Source organism: Bipolaris maydis, assembly GCF_028858645.1.
Source record: "Bipolaris maydis strain C4 unplaced genomic scaffold PSV08scaffold_1, whole genome shotgun sequence".
Lineage (NCBI taxonomy): Eukaryota > Fungi > Ascomycota > Dothideomycetes > Pleosporales > Pleosporaceae > Bipolaris > Bipolaris maydis.
Window position 1 is genome coordinate 3,662,529 of NW_027093857.1, and position 20,551 is coordinate 3,683,079.

At 52.1% G+C, this 20,551-nt stretch overlaps 11 protein-coding genes across 11 annotated transcripts; 4 read left to right on the forward strand and 7 right to left on the reverse strand.

Annotated features, from left to right (window-relative positions):
• Window positions 1-83: 83 nt before the first annotated feature.
• On the reverse strand, window positions 84-1,012 carry PSV08DRAFT_168509 (carbohydrate esterase; the record flags this gene model as incomplete). The annotated part of the gene is made up of 2 exons (XM_014218105.1): window positions 84-800; window positions 851-1,012. The coding sequence occupies 2 exons, from the start codon at window positions 1,010-1,012 to the stop codon at window positions 84-86; spliced, it is 879 nt and encodes a 292-aa protein (XP_014073580.1).
• Window positions 1,013-3,298: 2,286 nt separating this feature from the next.
• PSV08DRAFT_346831 (cytochrome P450) lies at window positions 3,299-3,837 on the reverse strand (the record flags this gene model as incomplete). The annotated part of the gene is made up of 3 exons (XM_014218053.1): window positions 3,299-3,407; window positions 3,483-3,609; window positions 3,678-3,837. 3 exons carry the CDS (start codon window positions 3,835-3,837, stop codon window positions 3,299-3,301), a joined length of 396 nt encoding a protein of 131 aa, XP_014073528.1.
• A 1,086-nt stretch (window positions 3,838-4,923) lies between these two features.
• Window positions 4,924-6,027, reverse strand: PSV08DRAFT_261786 (uncharacterized protein). Its single transcript, XM_014218055.1, has one exon. It carries the CDS (start codon window positions 5,964-5,966, stop codon window positions 5,232-5,234), a length of 735 nt encoding a protein of 244 aa, XP_014073530.1. The 5' UTR covers window positions 5,967-6,027; the 3' UTR covers window positions 4,924-5,231.
• A 677-nt stretch (window positions 6,028-6,704) lies between these two features.
• On the forward strand, window positions 6,705-7,705 carry PSV08DRAFT_261795 (RmlC-like cupin domain-containing protein). Its single transcript, XM_014218061.2, has 2 exons — window positions 6,705-7,069; window positions 7,166-7,705. Exons 1-2 carry the CDS (start codon window positions 6,818-6,820, stop codon window positions 7,436-7,438), a joined length of 525 nt encoding a protein of 174 aa, XP_014073536.1. The 5' UTR covers window positions 6,705-6,817; the 3' UTR covers window positions 7,439-7,705.
• A 134-nt stretch (window positions 7,706-7,839) lies between these two features.
• On the reverse strand, window positions 7,840-9,815 carry PSV08DRAFT_169850 (uncharacterized protein; the record flags this gene model as incomplete). Its single annotated transcript, XM_014218104.1, has 3 exons — window positions 7,840-8,583; window positions 8,692-9,059; window positions 9,158-9,815. 3 exons carry the CDS (start codon window positions 9,813-9,815, stop codon window positions 7,840-7,842), a joined length of 1,770 nt encoding a protein of 589 aa, XP_014073579.1.
• Window positions 9,816-10,627: 812 nt separating this feature from the next.
• Window positions 10,628-11,461, forward strand: PSV08DRAFT_398484 (uncharacterized protein; the record flags this gene model as incomplete). The annotated part of the gene is made up of 3 exons (XM_066093559.1): window positions 10,628-10,835; window positions 10,889-10,960; window positions 10,991-11,461. 3 exons carry the CDS (start codon window positions 10,628-10,630, stop codon window positions 11,134-11,136), a joined length of 426 nt encoding a protein of 141 aa, XP_065950064.1. The 3' UTR covers window positions 11,137-11,461.
• Window positions 11,462-12,121: 660 nt separating this feature from the next.
• Window positions 12,122-13,090, forward strand: PSV08DRAFT_170036 (uncharacterized protein; the record flags this gene model as incomplete). The annotated part of the gene is made up of 1 exon (XM_014218103.1): window positions 12,122-13,090. One exon carries the CDS (start codon window positions 12,122-12,124, stop codon window positions 13,088-13,090), a length of 969 nt encoding a protein of 322 aa, XP_014073578.1.
• Window positions 13,091-13,167: 77 nt separating this feature from the next.
• On the reverse strand, window positions 13,168-14,546 carry PSV08DRAFT_367792 (N2227-like protein-domain-containing protein; the record flags this gene model as incomplete). Its single annotated transcript, XM_014218102.1, has 3 exons — window positions 13,168-14,080; window positions 14,135-14,395; window positions 14,458-14,546. 3 exons carry the CDS (start codon window positions 14,544-14,546, stop codon window positions 13,168-13,170), a joined length of 1,263 nt encoding a protein of 420 aa, XP_014073577.1.
• A 350-nt stretch (window positions 14,547-14,896) lies between these two features.
• PSV08DRAFT_4943 (uncharacterized protein) lies at window positions 14,897-15,820 on the forward strand. Its single transcript, XM_014218072.2, has 3 exons — window positions 14,897-15,133; window positions 15,207-15,497; window positions 15,548-15,820. The coding sequence occupies exons 1-2, from the start codon at window positions 14,936-14,938 to the stop codon at window positions 15,435-15,437; spliced, it is 429 nt and encodes a 142-aa protein (XP_014073547.1). The 5' UTR covers window positions 14,897-14,935; the 3' UTR covers window positions 15,438-15,497; window positions 15,548-15,820.
• On the reverse strand, window positions 15,708-16,142 carry PSV08DRAFT_214878 (Conidiation protein 6-domain-containing protein; the record flags this gene model as incomplete). The annotated part of the gene is made up of 2 exons (XM_014218101.2): window positions 15,956-16,142; window positions 15,708-15,907 (listed from the first exon to the last, which is right to left on the reverse strand). Exons 1-2 carry the CDS (start codon window positions 16,011-16,013, stop codon window positions 15,708-15,710), a joined length of 258 nt encoding a protein of 85 aa, XP_014073576.1. The 5' UTR covers window positions 16,014-16,142.
• Window positions 16,143-17,016: 874 nt separating this feature from the next.
• PSV08DRAFT_214881 (chaperonin 10-like protein) lies at window positions 17,017-18,382 on the reverse strand. Its single transcript, XM_014218066.1, has 3 exons — window positions 17,892-18,382; window positions 17,649-17,828; window positions 17,017-17,600 (listed from the first exon to the last, which is right to left on the reverse strand). The coding sequence occupies exons 1-3, from the start codon at window positions 18,252-18,254 to the stop codon at window positions 17,124-17,126; spliced, it is 1,020 nt and encodes a 339-aa protein (XP_014073541.1). The 5' UTR covers window positions 18,255-18,382; the 3' UTR covers window positions 17,017-17,123.
• Window positions 18,383-20,551: the final 2,169 nt, after the last annotated feature.

Consider the following 20,551-nt stretch of genomic DNA (forward strand, 5'->3'; position numbering starts at 1 on the left):
TAGACCTCTGACAGTGATTCACGCCCACCAATGTGGCACCGGATACAGGTGAGAGTTCCACGCTGGTCAATGATTGACATAGCTTAGAGGCCGAACCACTTCATGTCCGCATCCTCATGAGGAGGAACATAGTGTCCAACATTCTGTGCGCTGACACCTACAAGCTTAGTGCCATCGCCGTAGATCATAGATGTGTAACCGTTCTGGGGAGTGTTTGTAACATTCCTTGTGAAAGAAACACCAAGAAGATCGCTCCATTCCTTGAGCTGCTCGCCCAGATTGGGGTACCTGACGAGGGTGTCTGCGGTTCCGTGGTAGGTCATAAGGCGGGGATATTGGCCGTTAAAGCCTGGGTACATGGCTTTGACTTGCGCAGCCCACTCTGCTGGGGTTTTGATGACCTGGCCGTTTGCGCAGCGCGGGTCGGCGGTACTGGGACTTGCTCCTGGGCTACCGGCTACGCAACCTGCTGCCACTCCAGAGTAGCAGGTTGCGGCCTTGACAACATCGGGATAGGTGGCCATCATGACGTTAGTCATCATGCATCCTGAGCTGCTGCCAGTGACGAAGACCTTGGCTGGGTCGGCCGAGTATGTCTTGATGACATATTGGATCATGTTGTTAAGGCCTTGGTTATCGCCGCCTGCATCGTGAGAGAGGCCCTTTGCGGTGTTGACTTCCCAGCAGTTGTTGTCTTTCTTGGTCGAAGGGAAGATGGTGATGAAGCCCTTTTGCTCTGAGAGGGCATTGTACTTTGTCGATGATGCGTAACTCTCGCCAGAACCTCCGCAGGGATGCAGCTACATTTGTCAGTTTTGAGCTCATCTATCAACAATCACTGAACACTTACAGCCAGGAGGACGGCGGGCTTGGTGGCCAATTTTGCTGGAACGTTTATGTTCATCTGGAGATTCGTTGGGTTGGACCCAAAGTTGTTGACACGGGTGAGAGCGCCATTGGCAGTTGCGCAGATGGCAGCGATGGTGCTGATAAGAGTAGTTGTGGAGTGCATGTTGGGAAGATGTGAGGTGCGAGTGTGACAACAGCAGCTCCATGCGGATGTCTTGCTCCTTTTATGTGCGCTGGATCTGCGACGGGATCTCCATGCATGCTAGACATGGCCAGGGACCTTTTCTCCACCCATTGTTGTGATGAGTACACCCCTCATCTAAGCACTCTACGTAGGCTGCGCACGGATCAGCAGATACTATATTAATACGGGTTTACTCTTTGAGGTATCCAACCTGCTGTATTGGAGTGTTTACGAATCATTTGCCTCTGTTCGTATTTATTATCGTATGTTTCTTCTGTCATACCAGACCCTACACTCCAAGACTTCATCTCAAGGGTCTAGAGCGCAATAGACTTTACTGACGATACTGGGGACGGAACATCACCTGCAAGTATGTACTGTGTACGGCCGGCTTGATCATTCCTGAGAAGCAATCTTTGACTGATGCAAAGCCTCAGTCCGATCGGTGTTTGAAGAACAAGGAAGGTTATGCGCCATCCCAGATATCGAGCTATGTCCTGTTTCAACAGGTTCCCTTGGCCATCCCTGTCAATCAGAACGGGCCAACATCCCCTTCAGCAAAATCTGCCTGAAACAAAGTATCGATCTTACGCATGTATGGTCTTAACTATTACCGATATCCTTATGTTTTTGATCGTACCCGCCGTTTGTAGAACTCTGAAATAAGTTTACAAAATAACGTAAGCGTCTCTAATCGCAAGGCAGCACGTGAAGTGGAAAAAGCAGCATAAAATTATCCTCCGATCGCAATGACCTCAAGCGGCACCTCGCGTCGGATTGATTAAAGCTACTACCGTGCGTTGTTTCCGAAACACCCTTTATGCGGAAAGTGATCGGCTCAACATGCACATCACTCAGTTTTCGCGCCACACAATCCCTGCAGTATCTTCCATGTGTTTCTTAAAGCGGGGATTTCGACCAAATGTAGTAGGTTGGCTAGGATGGGTAAATTGGCCTTCATAACGCCAACGTCTGCCTGAATGTCGGCTGTTTCGAAAGGCACATTCGAAGTTCGGCACTTCTTCCTCGCCCCACGTTTACCGAATACGTAGTAGTGGGACTTGCAAGGGCTCTCTCGAAACATCGCAAGAACTATACATACGGACTTTTTTTTTTGACGAATCCATGGCCGTTGGACTTGCTGTGTATAGAGTTGTAACGAATAGCCTGGTATAAAGATGACGCGCTAATCACCAAACGGATCGGTGTACTAGTAGCAAGTCTGGACGACAGGGCTTACGATACAAGTGCACATGTAAGCATAGTGGCAAAGCAACCAACATGCTGGTTTGTGGGGTAAGCTTCGCGGGGCCGGCCCGAATTTTTTATAGAGAGGGATGACTACAACTCAAAGAGACTGGGTGGATGGAAGAATTTCTCTTCGCACACTTACTTTCATACTTACGTCACACGGTAAAGTATCGCCCCGTAAGTCGAAACTCTGGACATGTACTTACATCTCGTGTTCAGTGGCGTGAGTTGATGGAACGCAAGAAACCAATCCTCTGCCGAATACGACCTGGACTGATGTGAGACATGGGAACGACCGTTGAGAAGCTTTTTTTAGGACGATTTCCACAAGGCCTAGCTCTATACCCCCAAGGATATTTTGGCACTGACACGTGACCCAATGTTAGGTATAGCGCTTTGGCAGATACCCTGTACTAAGCTCAGCTTTATCTTGTCAATCCTTGGTACTACTACTTCTTGACTGCCTGTCTGTTTCTGTTGCTCTTCTTGGTTCCGGTATTGCGCCGCAGCAAAGAATCGGTTAGCACTGCCGCGGAACTTCAACTCGAACCAAACACAGAAAAGATGAACTTGAACATTAAACTACAGGCCAGTAGCAGGGGGTGAGACATGGGAATTCCCATATATATCAGATCTGGAATTTTTGTTTTATTTTTTGGTGAAGCTCGTTGAACAAACGAAACTTTTTCTACCACAAAGTCGCCCAGCACAAAGAAAACCCTCGTACATCATACAAAGGAAACTACAACTGTAAACCAACCGGTAGTCAATTCTGAATTCGATCTACCTAGCACAGCAACGCAACTGTAAAGAAGCAAGTACCGGAAATAGGCATATATTCTGACACGTCCCGAGTGTGTAAGCTGAGGAATGGCTAAAACTTTATTTGGAAAACAAAGACTCTGGATCCAGCTCTTCCTGGCGGCGCCTGAATCGTACCTTGTTGTTCGGATCGATGGTTATGGCCTCAGCAAACTCTTGTAATGGCGTCACATCTGCACCAGATGCAAGTTTTCAGTCATACTTTAGCAAAAGATGACACATTGCAATCTTGAGCTCGTTGGCAGCGAAGAAACAGCCAGGGCACGCTTGATCCTCATGGCCGAATCCCATGTGATCGGGACTGATAGAGACCAAGTGAGCTTCATTGCCTGTAGCAGGGTTTTGTTGCAGGGGGTAATATCGTTACATGTCATACCTTTCTGATTCGGGCCAAATTGGCGGGTCGGCCATGTTTTTACCGTTTACAACTGTGTAATCACCTTTGTTGATGACCGTGCCATCCGCGAGCGTGACCTTTTCTGCTGCAATCCTTTTCATTGATACTGGTTAAACACATAGATTAGCCATTGCTATTGTCCCGTGTTCATAGCAATTGGCGGACGGTACTCACAGTAGCTAACTGGGGTAAGTCGTTGGGTTTCCTTTAGAGCACTGTCCATGAGCTTTAGGTTGGAGAGTGCTGCCTTGCTCAGGCCGTCGGCAGTGAGCACCTCAATAATCTCCTTTCGCAAGTCTTCAACATGGCGGGGATTGCTTGCTAAATGCAACATTGTCTGGTTCAATCACTCCGAGTTGGTGTGGATAGCGGCTAACGAGAGCAACATCTGGCATGCAACAAGATTGTTTACATCTATTTAACCCTCCTTCTCTTGTCACTCTAGCATGTCATTGTAGACTGGGGCGGGCTTGCCTTTTCTCTTTGCTTCTGCCTCAGCTTGGTTGCGATTTTCCAGGATTGGTGCTAAGATGTCGCGTGCTTCTTTAAAATATTTCGGATAAGTTTGCTGTCGTCCACGAACCAAGACCATACACGCTTTAGTGGTCTAGGAAGAAAAGAAGTCATTCTAGCAAACCCCGCAGCGAGCACCGTGTAATTCTTGGAGGTTTCGAGCCAAGCTTCATTTCGGCATAGTTCGTCACCAAGAAAAACCTTACTTGACAAGCGAGCGATCAGTTGGAGAATGGAATCTGTGATGATATTCTCTTTCCATTCTAACAAATTATCGGCTAAAAGAAATATACAGGTCTGAGTACACTGCTTTCCTGTGTTGTTGCCGAAGATCTTGTCAATTGATATGAATACCCACTCATGCCTTGTCCACTTGTACTGTCTTTGATTATGTCAGGCTTAAGAAAACAACCTATCCACAGGCCTGGTGGCGTATGCATCTGCAAGGTCTTCCCTGCACCGCATACCGGTGTACATACAGTTGCACGGTTGCTGAGCTCCGACCGCTAAAAGAGGATGATTGACATGGGTCATCAGATTATATTCGCCAACATATGCGCCAATGCTGAGCTTTCCAGTCGTGGAAGGGTTTCCAAGCCCTATTTGGACTCATCTTGAGAGTGGATATATGCTTCAATTTTGGCAACTACCATTCTGCTTTGCAACTGGCGTTCAGTATCTTTTCGGCAGATATACCGCTTACCAATAAGGTGTTGCATTTAGGTTATTCTATGTAGCGTAAGCGATGAGGCTCGCGAGGGGCGAGCCGGATCGCTGGAGGTCATTATGTTTGTTAAAATGAACAGCACGGTACCACAAGGGTGCGTATGTAGGACGGATCCGGGACCAACGACGTTCCGGTCAACTTTGAATCATACGTACTTACATAGTCAACAGGCAAAGTCTCCACTGCGGCAACTATAGTTCGGCTCGTGGCGGCTATTACACGGCCCGCGGCAGCCAACCGCTTCGGCTAGTCCAAAGTGGCCTTTTAGATTTACATACATCAAGTAAGTAAACAGGCAACGACAGGGATGATACTATACTAAGCTATGCAGACATACAAATCTGTCTAGCCTTTCCTGTAAAAGATAGAATAAATGGCAACTCTACCGATGAATGACATTCGAAACGCCGTAACCGGATGGCCCAAGTGGGGAGAGAGGGATTAAAACTTGATCTCGTGCCCATTCATAACAGGGCTTCCTGATCATGCTATGTGAAGCTTGGCGCAAGGGCGATTACTGAGAACCTCAGATCCCCACCTTTTTCATTTTCAATTCTCATCAGCCTTCCAATTCCTTTCTCCAGTGCCCCAGGGCTGAGCACGTCTTCGTCATCGCCCAGTAGCCCTCGATCAAGCGGACCCTTGCGATCACCTTCAAGCTCCCACAAATGCCCATCTTTGGCCTTGACAAACGCGACAAAATGCTGACCATTATGCTCATCTGACGTGGGTGCAGGTGAAGCAGTATCGCCAAGTTTTGCCGCATCAGCATGAGCCTTTTCGAAGGCATCCGAATCCTCGAGTACTTTAGCTCGTTCCCAGATGGGTTTTGGCAGCGCATCGGCACGAATCTGGTCAAGAGGGGAAGAAGACTGGATGTGGTCTGATGCCGGGGTGTTGAGCAGACAGTGGACTAAACCTATGCTACCGCAGGCGTTACCGATGGTTTGCTTGAACCAAATGACGGGCTCTGTTTCGCCTTTGCCTGCATACTCGGACTTGTCCTTGTCTTCTGCTGTGCGCGCCTCGTGCCATGTTGGCGTGAGTGGTATGATGACAAGCAGTGCTAAGACTGGCCTGGGAATGAAAGCCAGCATGTCCGGGTCAGTGAGGGAGTAGACATCGTGAAAAGAGAAGGCGGATGTATCGAGGCCGAGGTCCTTTGCGAGATGGTTCATGACATGGGGGTTATTTTCCAGCATGGTCCATAGCTTCTTTGCCATGGTGACGGTTTGTAAGGAGTAAGGGTTGTTGTGTGAGGTTGATTTGGAAGGCGGGTTGTTTGGAGCAATAAAGTAGGTGTAGATGGGTGTTCCTACTATTTACCTGGGTCATGATTAGGCAACCACACCCGCCACCACAGCCACTGCAGGATCAACAGAAGCCTGATCACCAGCTTCGACTACCCCACACCAAGCCTAACCAGACCAGACCCCCGCGGAACTGACATACCTAGCCAGACACCACATGACCAGCACCTAAATGAACCACTTTTCACGTAAAACATCGGTACAGCAACAAGATTTTTTTTAAAAGAAAAGTAAAATGCATCGTGCAAAAGGCGTAGAGATGCGTGGAAAGATAATCAAATAGTAAAATACTAAGAAACTGGCCGTTCCATTTGCCTACGGTGCCCGGCTATTGCGGTTCCGCGAGCCCGGACGCGGCACCTTTACCTACAATGCAACCATCACCAAGTCTGTGATGCAATACCAGCATCTCTTTCAGGAAGCTCTATCTCGGCAATTATTTTGCCAGCAGTCCATCTTATCCATGTATCCGCTTCACCAGCATTCTCCCCTACGCAAGAAAAAAACCGGCGGTTCCCCAAGAATAAATCCCCAAACACCTTTGTATCTCCACCGGCTCTCCGCAGTAGCAAAGTCCAGTAGCCTCAATTGGGCGACAACGTCCACGATTATGGCATACATGTACCCGAAGGATTTTGCTGCTCCTAGATTGACATATATCCCATCTATTTCTCTCCTCGGTTGACCCTCCCCTTTCAACCTTAGACACTGCCGACGCATCACTGTAGACTCAACCGGTACAAACCTCACCACCCACGCAAACCATGGACGACGAAGCCCGCCAGGCGCTAGCAAGCATGAAGATGCCGCGCCGCCCCATCAACTTTGTCCCCGCATCCTCCGGCGAGATCCTCAAACTAGGCCACATCACGTGCCGTATCATGGAAGACGGCTCACGAACCGATAACCGCATTGGCAGCGCCGAGTTTACTCTGCCGCCAAATACTCCAGGTCCGCCTGCGCATTGGCACGAGATGCATGATGAGACGTTCTTGGTGACTGAGGGTGTGGTTAGGGTATGTTTATTGTAATCCTTGGCCTCATTCTTACCATGCCTACTACCACCCTCATCCTCCAAACAACAGCCTATCCATACTCACATAACCCACTAGTTCCACGGCCCAGACGGCGAAATAATCGACGCCCACGTAGGCGACTACATCACGGCCCCCATCCGCGCGCCGCACACATTTTCAAATCCAACCAACAAGCCCGCCAAATTCTTCAACACGTACACACCAGCCTTTTATATTGATTACTTCAAGATACTGGCGGAAATAAGCAAGACGGATGAGCGCATGAGCAAGGAGAAGAATCTCGAGGTCATGAGTCGGTTTGCGACGATGCCGGCCATGGAGATGATGACAGAACAAGGAAAAAAGTGATGATAGAGTCCATCCAGGCAGCGATACAGACAGTAGCAAGATTGTGGATGGTCAATCGAAAATACGAATAAACATTTTCAAATTGTTTTTTTTTCAGTACGGGGAGATGTAATTTCCCAACACATCTTCTAAACTAAGAAAGATATGCGCATATACAAAAACAATGGCATTTGAAAATCTCCCTAACAGAAGAAGGCTTAATTTGAAAGTAAAAAAAAAAGGTAAGTTGGTATCACAAACAAATCTACAAGAAATAAAAGCCAGAAACCACTCGCGAAAACATTTGATACCTGATGTTTCCCGATCCCATCTCTAAAAGCTTTAAGCTGGTGGCTGGAAAAGCAAAAGCAAAAGCAACATTGTCTGGTTCGGGGCGTAGTAATCGGTGGGTCAACATGGGCCTACGCAACCATGGCTTGGTTGGCATATTCTGCAGTCTTGCCGTCTGATGCGGGGAGCCTTGCATTTGCATGCGCGAGGCTTGATTGCGCGGCTTCCTTGAGTTGGGCTTCAACGGTTCTCTCGTGCTCGCGCGTGGGCGGAGTGTTGCGAGAGGCCGAGGCCTGCGCGTCATGCGGTGCGTCGTGTTGCTGCGGGGGCTGCGTGGCCTGTTCAGAGTGCTGGTGGTGAGATGGTTGATGCTGTGGAGTGTGTTGGCCATTGCTGTGTGAGGCGTGTGATGGCGTCATCCCATGGTGCGATGGACTCAACATAGCTGACGGGCTTGCTGTACTTGCGCGGTCGCCGGTCTCGTGATCACTTGTTTCACTCTGGCCGTTGCTAGTGGTACCAGCAGGATAGGTATAGCCGCCACGCAATTCACCTTCCCGAACTTCTCTCCATGAGCACTTTGCATGCTTCTTTGTACAGCCCATACATGCTGTCAGGTTTTTCAAGCAGTCCATATGCAACCGTCGACAGCGGTCACAGGGAGGAACAATGCGCTCGCCCTTGGCAAGACTCTCCATTCTGTGCACCATTTCAACTTTGAAAGGGCCTCCGTCATCTTTTTCCGGTTGTTGGCTGGCACGTTGGCTGGAGGCTGGGAGGAGGCTAGAAGGCGTGTTTGGTATTGGGACGGGCGAGTTCATCATGTTGTGCAGCTCGGATTCATTGAGAGGATGTGAAGGCCTTGCAATTGGTTGCTGTGCGCCAGAGGGAGATTCAGTCGGCTTTTGCAGGGCCCGGGATGGGATCGACGAGGGTGGAGAGGGATGAGATGCTGAATGACTGCCAATCGATGGTCTCCGCACTTCAACATTGCCGCTGGGAGGCTGCGATGACACGCGCCGATCGTTCACAGTATGAAACTTGGATAGCAATTCGTGCCGGGTAGTCGATGAAGAACCATGACCACGACTATGGCCGTGCCCATGGCCGTTAGATTCGTGGTGCTGACGCGCATTGACGGCTACAAAGCCGCTGCTACTGGGCGACGGGTGCGAAGGTTGGTTGTGGCCTGGACCTGAGACGCTCGAGTTGGTACCGTTCATAAGGGCGACGTTGGAAGGACTTGTGGGGCGGGGAATTTGAGGCGCTGGAGTCGCAGTGGCTCTGCGATCCAGGATTGCCTGTTTGCGGCCTTTGAGGCGGTGGTTGAGCTGCCTGGTGCGAGCAGCAACTAAAGGCATTGGTTAGAACCGTCAGGACTGATTACGAATTGCGTATTTGCTCGAGGGCCAGGACGGCTAGATTAGCAAAGGAAAGGGGCCGACTCACCTTGATCGGCCAAAGAGCATATTTGGCTGAGGTTCTTTTCTAGAATCTCCATGGTGCCCAGCTCCTTCTCCTCGTCTTCGATAATGGGCTGCGGGGGGATCATCTTTTGGGGAATGCCAGATGAAATGAGGACGAAGTCTTCCTCGGAGATCTGGACCCGACATTGCTTGGTGTAGAACTGGCAGACCCTCACGCCCTCGCTCATCTGGTCGAGCTGAAACTGCTCGGGCTTGTTGCGCGCAAACTCGACCACGTCGAGCCAGGACACGGTGGTGCTGTCCTTGCCATGGCTCTTGAGGACTCTGGGGGGACCGTCGAACAAGCGCTCGAAGCGCTTGATGAGGATGGGACCCAGAGGGCGAGCGCCTAGGTTGCAGGCCATGCTCTCGTGGCGGTCGAGGACGCCCTGGTAGTCGCTGAGCAGCGAGAGGATGTTGGGCAGCGTGTCATCGTTTGTGATGAGCGGCAGGTCGTTCTCATTGTGCCTGGCGAGGTAGTTGATCTGCAAATGGTTGTGCTTGGCGGTTTTGGGCAGTGGCGCAGGCGCCAGGTGCATTTCGTGCGAGGGACTGCGCTTGCGCTTGAGGTCGCTGGGCATGTGCGAGGCATGGTGCTGGGGCGGGTGGGCAGACATGGGACGGTCGTCGTTGTTGGCCATGGCTAAGCCTGTGAGGGGGGAGGGAAGATGGGCTGGGGATGCTGACGAGGTTTGCTGCTGTGGTGGGCGGAATGAGGAGAGGGCAGCTTTCAGAGGCGGCGGAGCGGCGGGCGCTAGCGAGCAGCCAGCTCAGCTGGGCACGGCGCGAGAGGGCTGGGCGGGTTGCAGGGGAGAGCGGAGGCCGCAGGCTACCGAAGCAGAGACATGTCACGCAGAGGGGCACTGTGCGAGGAGAGAGGCGAGAGGCGAGAGGAGAGGCAGAGGGTGGAGGGTGGAGGCGAGAGTGAGGAGGAGGAGGAGGGCGAGGGCGAGGGCGAGGGCAAGGGAGATGAACGGCTCGTCGGTGGCTGAAGACGCCCGAGTGGCTGCACGCACGGAAAGAGGCAGCGAGAGGGGTGGGCAGGCAGAGGGCGGTGGGCGTGGGCGGTGGGCGGCGCGCCGGAAATAAAGACGGGGGTTGTGCAGAGCGGAGTTCCTCGCCAATCAGAGGGCCTGGTCCGGCGGCATGGGCCTGTCCCGAGACGCGACGAAAATACCGCAGGGCCCACGCGTCGCCTGCGAATGCAAATGCAAATGCGGCATGGCACCGGCGGAGACCGCTGGACGCGAGGGGCGGAGATTGCCTCCGCCTGCCCGGCCCTGCCCCCCGTCACGTGACTTGGCGGGAAAGCCACACACAGCCACGCCCCCTGCCACACACACCAGCGCCCCTCTGCACAGACCACCTTCTTTTGCTGCCAGCTCCCGCCTGCACGTCACCACAAGCCCTTCCATATCGCCCAGACTCGTCACTCTCTCACAACCCCAATACAATGTCTGAGCGAGGCGCTTTTCGCGGCCGAGGCGGTGGCAGAGGAGGCGACCGCGGTCCAAGGGGCGGCGGTCGTGGAGGAGGTGGAGGCGGCGGCGGAGGAGCACACGCTGGCGGCCAGACAGAGCGCCCCAAGAAGGAAAACATCCTCGACCTGAGCAAGTACATGGACAAGCAGATTACCGTCAAATTCAGCGGCGGGCGAGAAGGTATGGCAATCTGGTCGCTTTGCAAGGAGCAGGGCCCGCTAACTTCCCCGCAGTCATTGGCACATTAAAAGGCTACGACCAGCTCATGAACCTTGTCCTCGACGAGGTCAAAGAGGCTCTTACAGGTACGCGAGAGATTAACATATACACCCTAGCATATCTAACCACCGCAGACGAGCATGGCAACATCCGATACCGCAAACTTGGCCTCATCGTCGCACGCGGCACCCTGCTCGTCGTCATCTCTCCCGTAGACGGAAGCGAAGAAATCGCCAACCCCTTCCTGCAGGAAGAAGAGTGATTGCCCGCCATGACTAGCGGCGAGGATAGTAGCGTCACCTGTACGCTGTGAGCAGCAAACAGAGAGCAGACAGTGGCGTAGATCAAGCCAACGGCGTCGACCAGGGGCTTTGAAGAAAAGAAAAAGGGGCTGGGAACCCAACACGATACCCATGAGGGACATGCGCGACGAACCCGAGGATAGGATGCAGCTTCCAAGCTGTGCATCGACGACAAGTTAGACGGTGACATGGCCACAACGGGCATGCTTGCCCGTTTCATCCCTACCATTGAACATTGCGAATCAAAAAAATCACCGATACTCCACTTTCTAGTGATGAGGGCTTGCAAAACCACTAAATTCGTCATGCACTGTGCTGAAACCCACCAATTGATCATGCATTCGCCTGTGTATATTGTATGTTTGTTGCATGACTGCGTCCCGACTTGCTCTCTCTTACGCCAGCCGGGCTCCTTCCACTTGCATACCCGCCTACCCCTGTCGTATTCAAGGCCAATGGGGAACATGTGGCTGAACCAGTCGTACCATGACTCTGCTGGTTTGCTGTGTAGCATGTATGTTAAAAGCAATGGTTCGCGCGCGGAAATAGCAATGTGGCTGTGCTGTCTAGTCAATAAGACGTAGTTGGTACCGACCCCATCTGCGGCGCTTCCTCCCGTTTCACATGGCCTTTGGGCACGTATGCGCCAGGCACCAGGCACCAACATATTGACACAAACATCAGCTCGCCTCACACCTGTCGCCGCTCATTTCATCTCCTCCCCCTTCGCACGTTCCCAAATTGTTGTTCCTTGCAATTTCGGCCGACAAAACATTACCTGCTGCCCTGTGACGCTTCATCTACCCACTTTCAATCCGTTTGGCCACTTGCTTACTACCAGATGCCAGCCTGGCGGTATTCAACATGACAACAGTAGCAACCTTGGCATCACCATGGCCAGCATGGACAGCGGTAGCATCTACTGTGTCTGCTGCAAGACCCCAAATGGACACCTGGTTCATCACACTGGCGGCCATACTCTTACCCCTGGTCATCTTCGTAATCACCATCCGCCGCCGCCAGACGCACCAACGAGAACAAAAGCAGTTTCCCTTTCTAGAGTTACCCCAAGAGTTACGCGACATGGTCTACGAGTACTTTCTTGATGACCCCGTATATCCCGCGCCACCACGCCCATCCTTTCACACACCTTCGGTAGTATCGTGGATGAACCCGACCCGCTGGACCTCATCAACACCATCACGCCCCCACCAACGCAGCAACAAATGCATCTTCCTCGCCAACAAGCAAATCCACGCAGAATACATGGACATGCTATGTAAACGCTGCACCTTCAAATTCTTCGTCTCCCCAGAAACCTACAAGTCCCTCCCGCCCAGCCCTCTCCCCTCATCTCCATCCCATCCTCCCCCTACCACTACCATCGCAATACAAGAAGCCACAAACGTCTGGACCATTTCTCCCGCCACCCTCTCCAAAATCCGGCACTGCTCCCTCAGCCTCATCACCACGTCCGCTATGCTCGGCGTCACAGACCCGCGCTCCATGACCTCGTCGTCGTGGTCGCTCGGCCGCCGCATGCGCCAACAGCTCAAACACATGTCATCCATCCAGACCTTCACCCTCGACGCAAAAGCCCTCGGAGACCCCCTCTGGAACCCGCTGTGGATCTGGTACCACGCCTCACAGTCGCTCAAGCTGCTCGGCACAGACTTGTCGGATACAGTGCCCCGCGGCCCTCAGCTGAGTCGCATTACCTTTTCGCTCGACACCTGGTCACCTGGTGAGAATTATCTCAAGAGGCAGACCGAGGGCTGGACGTGGTATTGTGCAAGGGGACATGTGGTTGCCACTGATTTCGGGCACGACATGACGGTCAGGGAGTTTTGTGCAAAGTTGTACAAGGAGTGTAAGGTTTGTTGGGCTGTTGCCGAGGACGAGGATTTGCTGTAGTACAGCGTCCTTCTGTCTTACTATCTTGAGGCTCGTTACTTCTGGTAGCACAGCTACGATTTTCCGATTTCTATTCCTCATCTTTTTTTGCGTGCTATCCAGAATGAAGGACGATAGGTACTCTGCAGCATACTCCGCGTGTTTGTAATATACCCTGTTTGAATCGTATCCGTCACCTGTTTCTCTACACTGAAGCCAAAATGTTGCACCAGCGCAATCACTTCGTCATTCGTAAGTTCAAACGACCCCGGGTCACCTATCCCTGCATCGCCTTCTATCCTACTCGCTTCTCCTTCGTCCTCTTCACCATGATCTCTGCGAGGCGGCGGCGGATGCCACAGCAAAGGACCGAGATTGACCCATATGCCGCCTGGCTTCAGGCAGTTATCCACAGCCTCAATATATCGGATGAGATTCGGGGCAGTATCAATAAAGAAGACAGTCGTAACTGCATCAAATACACCTGTATAGTCTGATCGACCGTACACGACACAAAAGTCGCCCATGGACATGCTCATGCGGTCCGAGGCCGGCACGCGCGAGGCCTGTTCTTCCCCAAGTACCGTTGCCGGATGCACATCCGGTATTTCGACTGTGCGCAGCTGATCCGCCCGCGAAACGTGGTTGGAGCTGCCGAGTGCCCAGGGCGCAATGGAAAATTGATGCACATGCTTTGTTTCGTTGAGCACGAGCGCGCTGGCCATGAGCATGTGGTACGAGATTTCGTTGCCTTCGACGCTGAATCCCGCGCGGCAAATGTCGAAGACGAAACGGCCGAGGCCAACGCCTGGGACGAGGACTCTGAAGTCGCCTCGATCGTGTTCAGAAGCCGAACCAGCGCTGTTGGCGCTTTGAGCAAATTCTTCTTCCAGAGCCGATAGAACGGGGTCAAAGCATGCTTTTCTTTCCTCCTGGCCTTGCTCACTCCATTCGCGGTAGAATTGATTTACACAACTCCTTGCCTTTTCCAGGTCGTTTTGGCCCGCCTTGCTTCCCCGGCCATCTACTATGAGCGCGTCTAGCACGATATCGAACACTTTGAACTCATCACGCGCATACTTTTCGGGCACGATGGACGCAACCCACTCGCTGTCCAGAGTGGGCGCCAGAAAAGACTTGAAGCCCGCAGCAAATATGGCTTCGGCCAGGTTAGCGTTCTGATCGATTAGATCGTCTACAGCAGAGAAGGTGCTCAGGAGAGAGAAGGGGGGTTGCGAGAGTAGGGTCCAGTGGGCAGAGGGGAGTGAGTAAAAGGCTTGGCGTCGTGTGTGAGTAGCATTGTAGTGCGCGTGGCGGCGGTAGGAGCTGGATTGCATATGTTAGTGGAACTATGCAGGCCGAGCAAAAGCTGATACGTATGTATGTACCGGAATGAGTCTAGAACTGAGATGATAAGTTTCTGTTCTTCGGGATCAGATGTGGGATCATAGTTGTCGTGCAAATCCTCCTCTTCCATTTTTTCTTTTGTAGGCTCTACGTATATATCGTCCAAAATGCTACTATGTAGATGATTGGATTTTGTGGAGAGCTTTTTGTCTCTATGTTGATAGTTTGTAACCCCGCCTGCAGCCGTATCTCCACACTTGTGAATTGCACGTCTTGACAGTTGAGACGGAGAGATCCGGTATTTTGATATTTTCTATGACTTCATTATCAACAGAGGAGATTGGTCGTGCGGAGGATATCTGAGAAGTCGCCGGTTCGCTCGGGAGAACATCTTGTTGGAAGGTCTGTGACGCCACCAGGTACGTACTAGTGACAGCGGTACTACCCCACCTGCCACTTTCCCAACCCACATACGAAGCCATAGCACGTCTCTGCAACCTCACTTTTCTACGACGCGCCATGGCCGCCTCAACCTCCCAGACTGGCGCGTCGCATGCGCCCATACAGGTGTCCTTTCCTCTGCCCAAAGCACCCGCCACAAATATCCACCTGCAACTCACAAACAATGGCCCCAATCTCGTCGTCTTCCTCACCACTTCGACGGCCGAATCTGCATCATCTGCTCCGATGGGGTCTCTCGTTTATGCCATGCCAAATGTGCGTCTTCAATTGCTCGCCCTACACGTACTAATGTGCTTGCCACGCGCAAATGCTAAATTATCATACACAGAAAGTCACACCTGCCGAGACGCTGAGCACCCCCCTCTTCACCCACAGTTCCACGCTAGATTTCACAACACGGTTGTCCAAGGTTCTTGCGCGTAAGACAGGGAAGCCCGTATACGTGGGAAATTCATCAAGCTTTGCGAGTGCGGGTATGGGTGGGACAGTGGAAGAAGAGATGGAGGGGTTTAGGAGGGTGGTGGAAGTTGTCATGGGATTGCTGAAGGAAAAGAACTAGGGCATCGACGACTGGAAACGCAGGAATGTTGTAAAGCAATTGATATGGTGGTCTGTGTGTGTGAGTGACGGTCACAATCTTACTAATGGATGCTGCTAACAGCGCTCAAGGCCAAATCAGATGCATATGAAAAGCTGAAGACGCGAAGTGTAGAGCATTATTGTCATTGATGGTGCTAAAACACTCATGTCTACCGGTTTGGCTCAATGCCTTCCCTCCTCATCGATCCGCCCATAGGCATTAAGCCCTAATCGCATAGCTCCGAGCAGCTTACAACTGTCCCAGCCTCTCCTCAGCGCTCTGCTTAGCTTCGTCGGAGACGTTGGGATTCTTCAGAGTAGCCTTGAGGCCACCAGCGACGTTGTTGGGGTTCTTGTCCTCGTCGCTGGTGGACTTGGACGTGATTTCACCGCCGTTCTCGAGATTCTCGAGGACCTCCTTGGAGTGCTGCTTGGCCTCGTCCGAGGTGTCTTACATGAGTCAGTAAAAGTGTAAAAGAGAAGTGTAGGGAAACCAACTGGGGTTGTTGATGTTGGCCTTGTGGCCTCCAATGACGTTTCCGGGGTTGGCAGACATGTTGATGGTTGTTGGCAGGAGAGTTTGAAAGGTGGTGTTGGTTGGATGTTTGTTGTGAAGATGGATGAGTTGCTGAGTTGATGGTGAGAGCAAAGACGAAGAATTCAGGTCTTCTTATACCTGTCCAAACGACTGATGTTCACCATTCCTTTGTTCTCGCAACATCGTCATCGTCGCCATCGCGCGATCTGCTGCATGGCCTGGGTACTCCTACGTCAACGATCGGATTGCTGCACATCAAACAATGAGATCCCAGATGCACATCTTTACTGTGCGGCCCGAGGAGCATAGGGTCAGGTACACGATGCGATGGGACTAGCCCCTTACATTTTATGAAGACATCATGACTCCCAGATGATCGTCCCGACAAGCCAGGTACACAGGCCCCATCAACGTACTGCAGCCAATGCCGTGCGACTGGGCGACTAGCATGTACATGGTGCACATGGGGAAGTTTCAGGTACCCATCCACTGATGCATGGGCAAGACGGAATCCCATCTTGTCCCTGGCCCAGTCGCCCAGCCGTCTCCCCTAGCGAGACCCGCTTTGCGGCGTGCGATCTTAGGTCTCAGATCTCAGATCTCAGATCTCGCATGCAACTCTAGATGGCCACACTGGGGGTGGAGAGAAAAGACAAAGCTACCTAAAAACAAGGGTGTATCATAAACTTTGGCAAAAGTCAGTCATTGAAGTGAGATGGGTACAGGACAGGTGATGTCATTGGCGTAAGTCTATGTAATACGCACGTGATTTGGCGTTTACGCGCAACGCGATGACGGTGCTAGCGATGCACGTTTGTACGCATGCGAGTACACACATGTCTATGAACATACAGAGCCTGCCACACGACACTGGTTCCAACGCTCTTCTTCACCGCTACAAATGCCACCATCTCCGATGAAAGCATTCTCACCGGCCTGTCCATGAATGGGAGGTCACACAAAAGACACATTGCTTTTTAATCCCCGCCGTCATCATGGTCGTCATGCTACCCGCTTGGATCATGCTGACGCCTTGCACACCGACTTCATGTAGGGCCTGCACAAGTAGAGTATGCCACTGACGTCTAGGCACACGTGATGATGAAGACACATTTGTTTCACCATTTGCTACTCTTGGGGGTCGATGACGAGCTTCCCCTTGACCTTGCTGTCAAACACATCCTGGCTCGCCTGCTGCAACGCGGACAACCCACCTTGAACCTTTGTAAATCTCACAGGCTCCACAAGACCTCCTGAAAGCACTTTGGGCAGGTACTCTTGGTACCACCAGTCGCGCCATTCCGAGTACTCTTCCTTTTGCGCAGCTTGCGAGAAGGCCGTGTATATGAGTTTGACATTCGAAGGCAATTCAACAGCGCTGGGGAGAACACTAGCGAAACTGCCTCCTGTGGAGTCAAGAAGTGATGCCAGTGCACTTTGGGAGGCTGCATCTCCGCTTGCAGTGAAGAGGTACTTGTACGGTCCCAGACTGTGTAGCTTGGCGACTGCGTCAGTGTCTTTGTAGTTGACCACCTCGCTGGCTCCTAGCTTCATCTGGCGCTCAACATCCCGCGGCGACGCTGTGACGACTACTGTATACCCGGCCTTGTGCTAGTTAGGCTGATGTTTCTAGACGTGGAATCGACGACTTACTTGTTTCGCAAATTGGACTGCGTACGAACCAACCGCGCCTCCAGCACCCCAGATCAGTACCTTTTCTTCTTTTGCTCCACTACCGGGCTTTCCCATCCCAAGGAAGACGTGCAAGGCAGCAACGGCTGTTTGCAATGGAAAATCGACCAATACAGCTTGTTCGAAAGCGACGTCGCCAATCTGCTTACACATCAGCCAAGTAATCGATGTTGTGAACCTTGGCTTTTAACAGCACACACATACCTTGGCTACGGTTTTGGCATCGCATGCGACCAGCTGCTGCCAGGTACCCATCCGTCGGTTGTTGCTAGCATCAACATAGGCTTTGGTATCAAAGACTACCCTATCACCCACGGCCAGTCCTTGGACTTGCTCGCCTACCGCTTCAATGATGCCTGCGCCACTGGTACCAAGAACCGCGGGGTATGCGAGGTGTGCGGCAGGGCCGTAACCTGCAATCAGCATCTTGGCATCGAGAGGCTGAAGCGCAAGAGCATGGTTTCGGATCAGGACTTCGCCTAGACGGGCGTGTAGGGTGTCTGCATCTGTTATTTCTAGAGGCTTGCCGGGGCTGCTGAGCAGGGCGGCACGATGGACAATGGCCATGTTTGGAAGTGATGATGTTTATTAAATCAGACAAGGTAGTTATATAGCTATTCGAGTGTCTGAGTTACTTCAAAGCAAGTTATAGTCGTGGTTTATCTCTAGCCCAAGTCTCGTACGCTGTCTTTATGTATGTACTGCTGGTGCTCGACCTTGCATTTTTCTCCAGGATGCGACAGGCGCCTTTTCCGATATTGCTAATGTAAGTATTTGCAATATCTTTGCAATGTATTTGCAACGACTCACTATCGCGCTCCTGTTGTGGCTTTTGCTAAGGCGCGAGTGATGAGATAATCGGTTGGGCGTCTTTAGTAAGCCACAGCGTGTTAAGAATGGGAATGACGCGCTGCACTTGATTGCTTGACAACGTTGTGTCAGCATGATTTTGCCCGGCAAAGTGCATTAATTACCCCTTTTAATGGCGATCCAAAGCTAATTAAGGGCTGTTGTGGCTGCCCGGGCCCGTTGGACCCATCCATCTGCGTCTCGGCAAGGTACCCACCGAGCCCAGGTGCTTTGCGCCGTGTCGTTCATCATCTGAATCAAACCATTACCATGGAGAAATCATGGGTTTCTCACAATGGGCATCGTATCACGCGCGGTCTTGTCTGGCCAAGGCCCACCGCGCCTAGTAAACTCCCAGGCACACACGCAGCAGGCAGACTCTTGACCGCCAGATGCATCGTCGCAGACTTGGAGGCTTATTGCAGCCCGATGTGCGGACTGCGAAGCATGACTGCCTTGACATCAGATTGCGCCGCCAGGCTCCGGTTTGGGCAAACTTCTAGAAGAAAAGGTGGTTGGCGGGAGGTGATGATCCCCTGGTCTCTCGCTCCTCAATACGACTAGTAATCCGCAAGCGAGTGCAACACGACCGCTGACAAAACATCCGACTGCATCATCATCACCAGGTGTCTGGTGCATCTCACAAGTTGTGCACATGTCCTTGGAGGCGGCAGAGATGACTTCATGGCAGACAGATCGGGAGGAAAAGTCCTGCATGACGGCGTGCAGCTGGCTCGACGGCGGAATTTTGACGCGAGCTGAGTAACCCCCCCTGGCCCGGCAACTACCTACACCTCGTGTTAAGACAGCTAATATTAGCGACTCTTTAACCACCTAATTGTCTTATTCGCCCGTGCGTTTGACTCGAGCCACCGGCCGGTACGAAATCATAATGGGAACCCCTCTCAGCCGACCAATCGACTGTCAACCGCGCCCAAAAACCCTCTGGCTTATCCAGATACCTGGATCGGCCATACCGACAAGAGGTAGCGTTCACCACACGGCACGCGCGCCACACTTGCCATGACAGAGTCGCACAGTAAACCTTTTAGTCGCCTTTTCCCTGCGCACCTAGTCTTGAACCAGCGACCCGCTGTCTCTGGCTATTTGGCATGCTTATCACAGGCACGACAAAGCAGACTTCCGTCAAGAACCGCCGAATGCGAGAAGACGCCAGAATGGAACTTCGCCATGTATATGTATTGGTTTCGTGTTGGGCTGTGAAGCGATGATCAAACGCTTCAGCCGTCGAAGCGGTTGCCTACACCCATATCCCATATCCCATATCCATCACCGTCCAGCCACAGCCAGACTTGGACTAGTATATCCTATCCCTTGGTCTGCAACTTCTGACGGCATACACCAAGTCTCGTGCGTGCGGCTCGAAATAAGCATCTGACACACCACCAGCCCTACAGCATCCCGCTGCACTTTGCCGACCGTGCATTCCGAATACTTGGAGAAGAGAGTGGTCCCTACGCCACACTTCTAAAAAAGGCATCCGCACACGCTCCTACCCCATCCACCGGCTCCGCTACCAGTGTCATCTTTTCCAGCACTACGGGTCCCGGCTCACGACCCCAAGGCCAAAATTGGCTGTTACATAGTCCAATAGTATTCAACGTTACTGCTCGGACAAACGGACGCTTGGGCCTCACAAGACGTGCGGTGGACGACTTGCTCGAGTGATGTGATATTCGGCCGGCTTAGGACATCTTCTCTATTCAGGCTTCACTCTCTCAGTTACCGATTCTTAGTGATCTTGAAACCGGACTTCAATGCCATCGAGATTGGGGGCTCGTGTCGTCGTCGTTGAGGATATAAGAACTGGACCACTTTCAACTCAACATATCATCACCCAACACAACAACTACATTCCACCATCACCACACTCTTACGCTTACAACCTCCCAACCAACTGCGAGCAGTCCTTCAAACTACCACGCATTCTTCGAACCGCCTTCTCGAGTTCGACAAACATCAACCATTTAAGCTTTCCATTATATGAGTGATAG